Source organism: Centropristis striata, chromosome 9 (genome assembly GCF_030273125.1).
Source record: "Centropristis striata isolate RG_2023a ecotype Rhode Island chromosome 9, C.striata_1.0, whole genome shotgun sequence".
Lineage (NCBI taxonomy): Eukaryota > Metazoa > Chordata > Actinopteri > Perciformes > Serranidae > Centropristis > Centropristis striata.
In genome coordinates, this window is record NC_081525.1 from 37,636,328 (window position 1) to 37,648,058 (window position 11,731).

At 39.1% G+C, this 11,731-nt stretch overlaps 1 protein-coding gene across 1 annotated transcript; it reads right to left on the minus strand.

Moving 5' to 3' along the window:
- Positions 1 to 6,940: 6,940 nt before the first annotated feature.
- fam78bb (family with sequence similarity 78 member Bb) lies at positions 6,941 to 11,111 on the minus strand. Its single transcript, XM_059340322.1, has 2 exons — positions 10,431 to 11,111; positions 6,941 to 7,947 (listed from the first exon to the last, which is right to left on the minus strand). Exons 1-2 carry the CDS (start codon positions 10,805 to 10,807, stop codon positions 7,425 to 7,427), a joined length of 900 nt encoding a protein of 299 aa, XP_059196305.1. The 5' UTR covers positions 10,808 to 11,111; the 3' UTR covers positions 6,941 to 7,424.
- Positions 11,112 to 11,731: the final 620 nt, after the last annotated feature.

The window sequence follows — 11,731 nt, forward strand, 5'->3', positions numbered from 1 at the left end:
ATCTGCGACTTTTTTTCTTGTAGATTTGCCACTTTAATCTAGTAAATTTGCCACTTTTTTCTCAAAATATTACCTGAAGTTACCAAATATAGTTCTTTGACTGATAAAGGGTTAATAAGCTGTATGCCTCACTGTGTGGAAGTGACCTTTTTTTATGTCTTTGTTAGACTTGACTGAAGTGTTGCTTTCCTGACTGTGTAAAACAAAATGTGACAAACACATACATAGATTTAAATCAACTCAATTGTTAATCATGATTAAAAGATGTGTAATAAAAAATATTTAAAATTAACAGGAATTAAGATACAAGTGTAAATAATTTAAGGCAGCAGCAACAAATTTGTCAAAAATGTGTAATGCGGAATTAAAATTCCATGTATAAATATAGAATTTAATTTAATTTAATAGACTGGCTCCATTGTTATTGATACCCGATCCAGATATTTGAGTCAGTATCAGCCTCATATCTGGTATCAGTGCATCCATAGTTACTGTTTAAAGATATAGATTTTTTTTTTTAAGTTAAAATGACGGTTTGATTATGTGGTCAAGATTAATTTGTACAACTTGAAATTACGTTGAGGTGCAAATAATCACCAAATTGTAATCTATAAATCTAAATGAATTGTCTGTTTAACTCAATCATTCATTAATTAGGCTCTCGCACACATGACTGTTCAAAGCCACTGGTTATAAACATCCTGTGCTTGTGTAACGATATACGCTGTTGATTTTGTGACAAAGAAATCAGAAACGAGTGAATGTGACCCGGCTGGAGTCTGAACTAACTGAACTACTCTTCAGACATCTGTGAGGCATTATTTACATCTTGGAATGTACAATATGACTGGTGTTTTTGTTTTCTGGAATGATTTTTTTTTTTTTTTCTTGGGATAAAGCGGGTATAATTAATAACTTTATTATTTGAATTACCAATATGTGAATCTTTTATAAAAGAGAAATGTTTCCTTTAACTTTTGCAAATGTTTTATTGTGTTGAATTCATTGTGTATCTCCCACTTTGCTTTCTATACTAAAATGCACATATTTACATTGTAAAAAGATTAGATTATATCAATATTTCATCTTCTTTCAAGCAATACCTACACTACCGGTCAAACGTTTTAGAACACCCCAGTTTTTCCAGTTTTTTATTGAAATTCAAGCAGTTCAAGTCAAATGAACAGCTTGAAAGGGTACAAAGGTAAGTGGTGAACTGCCAGAGGTAAATAAAAAAGGTAAGGTTAACAAAAACTGAAAAATAATGTAATTTCAGAATTATACAAGTAGGCCTTTTTCAGGGAACAAGAAATGGGTTAACAACTTAACTCTATGGAGTCTCGGGCTATTTTGTCCATTTTTGAATTCTTTTCATGTCTTTGTAAGTCATTTTGTGTCTTTTTTTTGGTCATTTTGTGTCTTTTTTTAGTCCTTTAGTCCAACATAAAATGTGATTTTGAATCTTTTTTTAACTTTCAAAACACTATCATGCTCAATAAAGAATTTTAAATGTTGCAAATGTGCATTCATTTCAGAGTACACTGAGACATTAAACTGCATCATTTTCAATTCAATTCTGGAAAAGTTGGTGTGTTCTAAAACTTTTGACCAGTAGTGTATATCTAAAAAAAACGAATAAACCAGTATAAGAATTAACAACAAGGCCAGTCTCTACCAAGGTTATAATAGTTTTGGATTTTTCATTAATTTTGTTGTGAATTTTTGTTTTCAAATTCAGTTAGTTTTAGTTAGTTTTTAGAGTGAGTTTGCTAGTTTTAGTTTAGTTTTTATTTTTTGAAAATGCTTAGTTTTAGTTTAGTTTTTATTAGTTTTAGTGTTAGTTTTAGTTTTTTTTGTAATGGGCTATGTGTTGGGTGCCAGATTCAAAGAGGTCATAATAAATTTTGCGTTTATTTCCTTTGGTTTATCATCTCAGCCCCAATAAGGTTATTAACTCTTACAGTTCTGGGTGTTTTGAATTTTGGTTCTAGTGTAGACATCCCAGTCTCAGTAAACATATTTACCATGTGTTGTATGTTCAAATAGAAACACTGAATTATGAATGAAAAAAGTTGACAAAAACGAAAACTAAGGACATTTTCACTATAATTTTAGTTAGTTTTAGTTAGTTTTGTAACCACGCAATACAGTTTCAGTTAGTTATCGTTTTTTTTAAAAACTCTAGTTTTTATTTTTATTTCAGTTAACGAAAATGTTTTTTCAATTCTAGTTTTCGTTATTTCGTTAGTTTTCGTTAACTATAATAACCTTGGTCTCTACTGAGGAAAACGTTTGCAGATTTTCTTATAACTGTCTATCAGCTGGGGAAAGTTTTTCTGCTCCTCATGCAGAATTCATTCAGCTGTGAGATGTTTGAGGGGTTTCAAATCTCAGCAGGATTAGGATCCTAACTCTGACTTGGCCATTCAAAAAATTCTGTCTTGGTCGATTTATTTGAATGTTTTGGGTCATTGTCAAGTTGAATGGTCCACATCATCAGCTCAGCTTCAATTCCTGCACAGATGGCCTCACATTTTCCTGATAGAATAAAGAATTGATAGTGGAGCTGCCGATGGTGAGCTGGCCGGGCCTGCTGCAGCTAAACGCCTCTTTGTATGAAGTTCTTGTGCTGTATCAGGTTGGTGCCAAACATATCTTCTATTCCTGTGCCCAGATAATTTCACTTTGTCTAGGTGTGCTCTGGCAAACTTTAGTCATGCTCTGATGTTGATGCAGAGCGAAACCATGGAGAGGAGCCTTCAGCGCTGTTCTTTGCTTTTCTTTTAATGAAGGAATTCTCTCTTGTTCTGACATACACTACTGGTCAAAAGTTTTAGAACACACCAACTTTTCCAAAAAAACAAACAAAATGACCAAAAAAAAGACACAAAATGACCAAAAAAGACACAAAATGACCAAAAAAAGACACCAAATGACCAAAAAGACTAAAACGCATTAACACATGAACACTTTAACACAGTGGAGACAGAGCTGACTTCCAGAATGATTTGGCGACCCCCAGAAATCATCTCGCGACCCCAATTGGGGTCCCGACCCCAAGGTTGAGAATAGCTGCTTTAACCCATAAGAACCCAGAGCCAGTTATCCTTAAAGGAAAGTTATGGGGGATATACCACCATTTCTGATGTGTTTTCAAAAACACTATCCCTAAATGTCAAAGATCTGTGATGTGACATAAACATTACATTGGGCGCTTATAGTATTTATGTTTATAATATTTATATTTATAATATTTTGTATTTTAAAATGTAAAAAAACTAGACACAAATTTTCCTTTTTCTCTGCATCTCCACAACATCTATCAAAATTGTGACATTATTAGTTTTTTACTATTACTTTTTTGGGTCATTTTGTGTCTTTTTTAGTCGTTTTGTTTCCTTTTTTGGTCATTTTGCGTCTTTTTTGGGTCATTTTGTCTTTTTTAGGTCATTTTGCGTCTTTTTTGGGTCATTTTGTGTCTTTTTTAGTCGTTTTGTTTCTTTTTTTGGGTAATTCTGTGTCTTTCTTTGGTCATTTTGTGTCTTTTTAGGTCAATTTGTGTCTTTTTTTAGTCATTTTGCTTCTTTTTAGGTCAATTTGAGTCTTTTTCTGGTCATTTTTTGTCATTTGGGGGTCAATTTGAGTCCTTTTTTGCTTAATTTTATGTCATTTTTTGGTAATTTCTGGTCTTTTTTGATCATTTTGTGGTCAATTTGATTATTTTTTGGGTAATTTTGTGTCTTTTCTGACAAATCCCAAAGTATCAAGTTCTTACTTTCCAAGGAGTCTCTGGCTTGAAGCTGACTGTTACACACTCAGGAGGTCAGAATGGACCTTTAAACTTGTATCAAGGACTTAGATCAAAAGTAGCAATCAAATATAAAGTGAGCTGGGGGTCGCGACTCAAAAAGGTTGAGAACTACTGCTCTAAGGTAATTCTTTTTACAATTATAAGTCAAACTTGTCTAATTTAATACTTGGCATATCGCCTGAGAACTGCAGACGACATGACATGAATAAATTCACGCTTTGGATATTTTTGGCATTTGTTTTAATGAGTTTAAAAACACTGCATGCAAAAGCCAGACAGTCTGAGAGAAAGGACTGTAACACGGCAGACTTTCATGTCCTTCATATCATATTATAACACTGTAAAACACCGTTACCCAAACCAACAACTGCATTAGACTCCAGTCAAATCAGCAGAACATGAAGGAACTAATGAGTCAAACTCCTCATGAAGGGCCGTACTCTGCTCTACCTCCAGTCCTCAGGCACATCTGTTACTGTAAAAGACACTTGAGGCCCTGATACACACAGACAGCAGACTGCGTGACCTCACGGTCAAGTATAAATGTATTTTCGCTTACACTTTATATCAATTGGGGCAACGTGAAAAAAGTTTTCGCTTTTTTTTCCCCCTATAAAAGCCTCAATAATCCTCTGCACCAGTTAAGATCACCTCCTTTGATTCTCCAGTTAAAAGTGCTGCTCTAGCTGTTTCCCTTGATTGTCAACGTGCCTCACAAACGGCTCCTGTCATGGCTACAATAGGCATGTTGTTATAATATCCACTATCCATGCCTCTATATGATTAGTGTGTTGCAGAGCGTGCAACAAAACACTCCGAGGGTCCTTCCAGATGAGGTGTGTATGTGTGTGTGTGAAGGCTCGTTCGGTTTGCACCAGGAGTAATGAGCAGCAGCATGGGTAGTATAACATGGTTACATCCTCCGTCTCTCTTCATCTCTGTCTCTTGTGGACCAGCTCAGCACTTCAGTGCGACCTGTTTCGCTGGCCCACTCTTTGCTGAGTGTGTTCATACAGAAATACAATGTATACACCTGCCCGGAAAACAACAAACAACATTTTCAGAGTCAACATGATGAAACGATCATATTCTGTAGTCATGGATGTTCATAAAAACATTTTTTTCAAAAGATCATAATGGCACAAAATGCTGTTTGTGTAAATCAAATACTGCACTAATCTTAAAAGACTCACTTCACCCAAATTACAAAAAACAACACATTTTCTTACTTCTATCAGTATGCATGTATGCCTCCACCCAATACAATGAATGAAGTGTCACCTGTGGTGCATTGTTTTAACACAAATCTATATCAGCAGGTCTAATCAGAAAGTTTTTATTGTCAATGCTTCCTATGAAAATAAAAGTTCCTCTGACAAAGTCTGTGGATTATCCAGACTAACAGAGATGCTGTTTTTGGAAACATATTGCTGTTGAATCTTTAGCCATGCCAGACCAAACTATGTTCTTGCAATAAAGGAAGCAGTTTCAGGGCTGCAGTACACTCCTGGATCAGAGTTTTTTGTTTTTTGACCCATCTGCCCACCCTGATCTCCCTATGTGGACTTTGTCGATCTTTATACTACGTCACCTGACTTTCTCATAATTCCTACGGCCACTAGAGGTCACCACTGATTAACAATTATCCGAACATGGTCTCACAGGAATCCGTGAAATAGTCACGGATTCGCTTATCTCAAAATCCGTGGAATAGCCACGGAATCACTCAAATTTCCGTGAAACTGGCACGGATTTCGCTACAATGCAAGTTAATGACAGTCATATCCCGTGGCTATTCCATGGATATTTATTCCTATTGGTTTGTTCCAAGTCACGTGACTTTTAAGGTTCCGGCGGTCAGAACAAAAAACATGGCGGACAGTTCTCTCATTTTTAGTGAAAAAATCAATATTTTGACTTAGTTTCTGCATAAAAATGGATTTTGATCACATTTCTAGCGAGAAATATATGTTTTATTTTCTAAATATTCACTCAGTGAATGTACATAATCACTTTGTATGTTGGAATAGCCACGGGATATGACTGTCATTAACTTGCATTGTAGCGAAATCCGTGTCAGTTTCACGGAAATTTGAGTGATTCCGTGGCTATTTCACGGATTCCTGTGAGACCAGGTTGATTATCCGTATGGGTTGTATTAGGCTGCACCTACTGACTCCCAATTGCTTCGGTTGAATATGATTTATAGCAGATTACTTTTTATAGATATAAGTACGAATCACAAAAGGTATTTCATTCACCTCCATTGAATTGGTTTGGAGGCACAACTCGCACTGACCGAAACTTGGACTGATAAATTCCCAAATGTCTGCATGGCTCGATACTTTACTTTGTAATTTAGGTGAACTGATTCTTTACGGCTAGTGTAAAATACAGTTCTCTTTCATGACAATCTTTGCTGCTAAACAACAAATGCTGACCGGATAAAGTCTTGTTACAGCTCTGTTTGTTCTCTTGCAGCCACTGAAGGCAAACTAATTTTATTACTCGTAAAATAAAGTAACCTTGCTTCTTCACCTCACAAATCCGATTAGATGGGTCATGGGAAAGACAATGTAATGTTTTCTACTGTAGAAGGCTGTCATCAACACAGGCATCACTGGCTTTCAAAAGGCAGGGAGGGAGAAGCTCTGCAGCTCGGATGAACTGGCCATTTGTGATTTAAAAAAAAACAAAAAACAATCCTGCTGCAGGGCTTCATTTAAGATTCTTCTCAATGCACAAACCATGTGCACATCATCAAATCCAAAAGCTGTGATTTCTACATTTTCTGTGATATGTAAAACGCAAAGTAGCGCTGAGGATGCATGTGTATTGACAATCTTTATGTTTTATAAGTCCTCTTGGAAAAAAGCAGTAGCATACAGTAATCATGAATGAGGCCCCTGGTGTGTGTGACTGTGTGTGTGTGTGTGAGGCAGTCTGGTGTGACAAAGCAGCAAGACCGGACCCAACCCTGGGTCTTCATTATAGAAAACACACAACCACAAACACACATGCCTGCACACGCACACTCACGTCATCTCTAAAAGCACATCATCCAGTAACAGTTGATATTAGAGTTATCTCTGTCCGTAATGAATACACCCCTCAGCAGTGTTGTATGACACAGAAAAACTATCACCTTTCCTTGGTTGCACTCTTACACAGCACTTTACTGTACAGTACAGAGCAGGCCAGTACATCATCATTAAGGCTGAAGAACCTTTTTAAACAGGGTTTGTTTTTGATCTTGTCTTTCTGGGCCTGAGTAGCTACAGTACAGGTTAGCGTTACATCCCAGCACTAATGGCGAATTCTCAGTTAGTTTTGCTCAGTTGTGCTGGGCTGGAGTGAAGGCCGAGACACCCAAACGGCTCAACACCTCCAGATATGGAGATCAACATACTTTCTGGATCGTCAAAGGCAGCAGTGGGGAATTAAGGCAGTTGTCCCCTCAATTTTACACGCAAAAGACTGCAACTCTGATTTGTGTCTCCGCCTGCTTATAGATCTTTTGTCTGTTTTTTTTCATCTGATTGTCCTGTTCACTGCTATGATATAACAATCATAATATAGATGATATAACGGCCAATCAGATGCTCTCAACGCTCTACTTAGGTGGTATGACAACAAGCGGAGGCCCTCTCCTCGGCCTCCACATCAGAACCTGGGCGTCGTTGGCGTTGGGCCTCCCCATGGCGTTGGGAGGGATGGGTTCCATGCGGGTCAGCACCCGCGGCTGGTCCTGGTGCACCCGGCCCACCAGCCGGGCCCTGGAGCCCAGAGGCAGGGACGGGTCGACCGCGATATCGACCCTCATCCTCCACTTGATGGTGTGGAGCAGGATCTTTTCTCTGGACGTGGTGTTCAGCGCCACCAGCCAGGTGGTGAAGCTCTGGTCCCTTTTGATGTTAGTCAGTAAGGGTGTGTTGGATTCGCTCACTGGCACAGCCCAGGTGACGCTGGGGTAAAAATTGTCATTCATGCTAACAATGAAGCGGGATGGTTTGGAGGTGGGGCCCACTATGGTGACGGTCTCTGTTGTGTTTCCATACCAGGGATAGCTCACGCCGTCTGAGTCGCTGATGGCCCTCACCAGGCCTTCTCGTAGCTGAGGCAGCTCCCAGCTCGACCTGAGGAGATTGATTGATTGATTGATTGATTGTCTTTATTTCGAACATGCAAGCAATAAAAAAACAAGTTTAAATATTAATAGATGAATAAGTAAAAAACAAAACAAAAAAGCAACAAAAAATTGAAAAAAAACAGACACTTTCTGCAAGCTCGAAAGGGGGTAGGAATAAGTAAAAAATCTAGTCCTACCCCTTAACGGGTCAGTATATACATACATATGTGAATAATCAATATAGTCACATACAAATATAATAAATAATTATATATATACATATACTATAAACAATTTATATTACATTGTGAATACCTATACATGTATATTGTAAATTACTATATATATATATATAAATATTATAAACATAAATACAAGAGATAAACATAAATACAAGAGAGACGGGCAGGATGTGACCGTCAGGGAACGACAGGATAAATAAGACTAATAATAATAATTTGAGATATAAAAAATCTTTCCTTCCACATGCCATCACACTGTACAATAACAAATAATAGCCTGGTTCATTACATACTGTCTATGCACTTTATGTGTTCTTTATGCACACTGTTCATTGCACCTTATTTGTTTCACAGCACCAACATTTTTATACTTTATATTCATATTTATTCTGCACTGGAATTCTATTCTACTCCTTCTTTAGACACTTTACAATTTATTGTATTTTTATTGTATTATATTTTATTGCTTGAAGTATGCCTAGGTTGTTCTTTTTATTTAATTGTGTTGTTATTGTCTATGTGTGTAATGCTGCTGCTACACTGTAATTTCCCAGCTTGGGATAAATAAAGTCTATCTATCTATCTATCTATCTATCTATCTATCTATCTATCTATCTATCTATCTATCTATCTATCTATCTATCTATCTATCTATCTATCTATCTATCTAATAATACATTTTGTTTGTAATGCACTTTACATTACAGGAAATCTCAAAGTGCTACAGGTTAAAAGCATGACAGTCTAATTATAAAAAGGATAAAAAAGGAAAAAAAAACAGCTAAAAACAGAAAACATACATACATAATCTAAGGTTATATCACATGAGTTGTGTGAGAATTTATAAATGGATGTTTTGATATTATTTAAATGTTGTTAAATGCGGCCCCTGTTTACTTCAATTCATCAAGATTTTTCTCAGTTTTCAGATTCTCCATTCACCAAGAAGACATGCGAGAAAATTTTTTTTTTTCCTAAAGAATTCAAGGAGGGTGAGTAAATGGTATAGAAATGGTCATTTTACAGATGAATGTTCCTTTATTATATGTTCCTCCAATCAGTATTCTTCCCCCATATAAGCTGTCTATACATTCTTATACATTATTCAAAAGTTGGCCCTATAGATGAACTGATAAATGAAAATAGTTGTGATGTTGAAGAAAATTCCTGTGACATAGTGCTGAAATGGTTTAATTGGTTGGTCAGTCAGCTGAAAATGATCCGATTGTTTTTTAAATTTGTTATCAATTCTCTTGTTAATCATTTCAGGCATATATCAAACAATCAGAGGTCTGAGCTAACTGTAATACTTTTGGGAGGTTTGGGACTGTTTTTCTGACAAATGGGGCAATTCTAAGATTTGATCTTGGGCTCTCTGGGAAAGTTTAAAAAAAAAAAAAACATTTTTGACATGTTTAGACAAAATAATTGCTTGAAATTATACTTGGCAGATTAATTGATAAAGAAAATGGTCATTAGTGTCTACTTTCACAGGTAGAAACCCTGAACTGTGACTCAATTAGTAAGTGATAGCATTATTTTATTATAAGGGATTGCTGGCATGTATCCGATGTGTGAAAGTTGTAAAATGTAGTTTATAAGGATACTAACAGATAGATAATAACACTTTAAATGCTTGCAGTGAAACTACAACAGCCACGTGATGTCTAGTGGTTCAGTATGTCAGTGGATTATCATCATCTCTTTGTTGTGCCAAACAGTTGTTGTCATCCGGTGTCCCCCTTCCTTCTATTCTCTGTGCGTTCAGGACCAATCCTTAAACCACCCTAAGCCCCAATGTCTCACTCCTAAACCCACCTACTCCCTAAACCCAGCAGGATTAAACACCCCCTCACATATGCCCTCCAGATAATGTATGTGTGTCGTGGGGGGTGCGTGGGGGAGGACATGTCTCCGTGGGCACAATTTGAGTGTGAGAGCATCAACTGTTGTTTAGCTCCTCTAATAGCAGCTTTTCTATTTAGGTGCCAGAGTCACAGGAACAGAATCTGTCGGTGGGCGTTTGAATGAAGGAGGCTGACAAGCACAGTTAACCTGCTGCGTGCACAAATGCTCCTCTATGCAACTCAGTGTGATGCACAAGCATGAATTATTATTATGGACTGCTCGAACATGCATGCAGGCTATCTATCACTGCATGCGCACGGCACACGCACACTTTTTTTTGCGGCTGAAAACGCGTCACACAGGTGTAATGAGGACGCAGGTGACAGAGGTGTGAACTCACATGCCGACGTCTCCATAGGTGTTGTAGAATTCCATCTGGGTGCACGCCTGGATCCAGCCCACCACCCAGGTCTCATTGCGCGGAATAGGGGGCATCACAATCCGCGCCGAGGCTTTGAAATAGGGCGTCTTGTATCGAAGCACTATGGGCGAGTTCTCCTCAATGACAGTGGGGCAGTGGTCTATGGTGGCGGACAGGTCGTACACCACGATGTTCTCCCGTTTGATGCGCGACTTGTTACAGGCGATGCTCTGGATGCAGCCCATGGCTGTGCAGGTAAAGGTGATGGTCAGGAGCAGCCAAGTGAGCCTGCCAGGCCTGGGGAACAGCGCTGCAGACTGGGACTCGACCAGGATCAACACTATGAGGCCGTGCATCAGATGAGACTGTAAGGCAAAGGTGGGTGCTACCACGCTGTATAGGCCCGAATCAGAATAACAATAAGGCTTGAGATCACACCAGGGGGGTCCAGTGAGACCGGGATCCAGGTTCAGTCACCCCTATGTGCAGGCACCCGCCTTGCTCATGTATAAGGGCACATGAACTGGCTCCAGGGCTGGCTCACCCCGTGCTCTGACCCCTCTGGAGGCTGCAAGCCACAAGACCCAGCAGGGATTAATAAAGTATCACATTAATTTTTGATACAGATTGTATCCTTAAACAGTACACACTGTCCGTCTCCCCTCTCTTCAAGGATCCGACCCGTCTGCGCTCCTGCTCGGACCCCTGCCCGTAACCTTTGATCCTCTTCTTCCTTCCCCGAGCTGTCATGTCACAACAGGCGTCGGGGGACCGGCGGACACCGGGGCGCCGGCAGGGGGACCCGGTGGTCGGGCGGTGAGGCTTGTTGATGCGGCACTGGGCATGAGACACCGCTGCCTATAACCTGAGCGGCGGTGCTACTGTCCGTCATGCCTGTCGACTCGACGGGAGGGAAACCCGGTGAAGCAAACAGAACCGGGGTGTCCGAGCATCTGTGATGGGAAAAACAGCTTCCTCCTGCAGAGTTAGACGACACAGGCGGGTCGATCCCGATCAGCACGGGGGGAACGATAAGCCGCGAATAAACCGACTGTCAACATATGTTATAGACTGATGAAACGATGACATCATGGCTAAAAAAAATAAATCAGATAAACAGTGTCATAGTAATAGTGTATAGGGCAGCATAAGCGCCGCTCGGCATCCTCTTGTGATGAAAGCTGCCCGGCTGTGTGTCGCTGTTCAGCCTGCGTGGTGCTGAAGATGCTGAATGGACCAATGAACGGCAGAGGGAGCCTGAAGGCGTAGGAGTGCCCGCG

Excerpts from the sequence above, each read along its gene's own strand:
- fam78bb (XM_059340322.1), bottom strand. The coding sequence starts at position 10,807 with ATGCACGGCCTCATAGTGTTGATCCTGGTCGAGTCCCAGTCTGCAGCG. Across the intron at positions 7,948-10,430 it reads ACCTATGGAGACGTCGGCAT|GTCGAGCTGGGAGCTGCCTC; the intron begins GTGAGTTCACAC and ends CAATCTCCTCAG.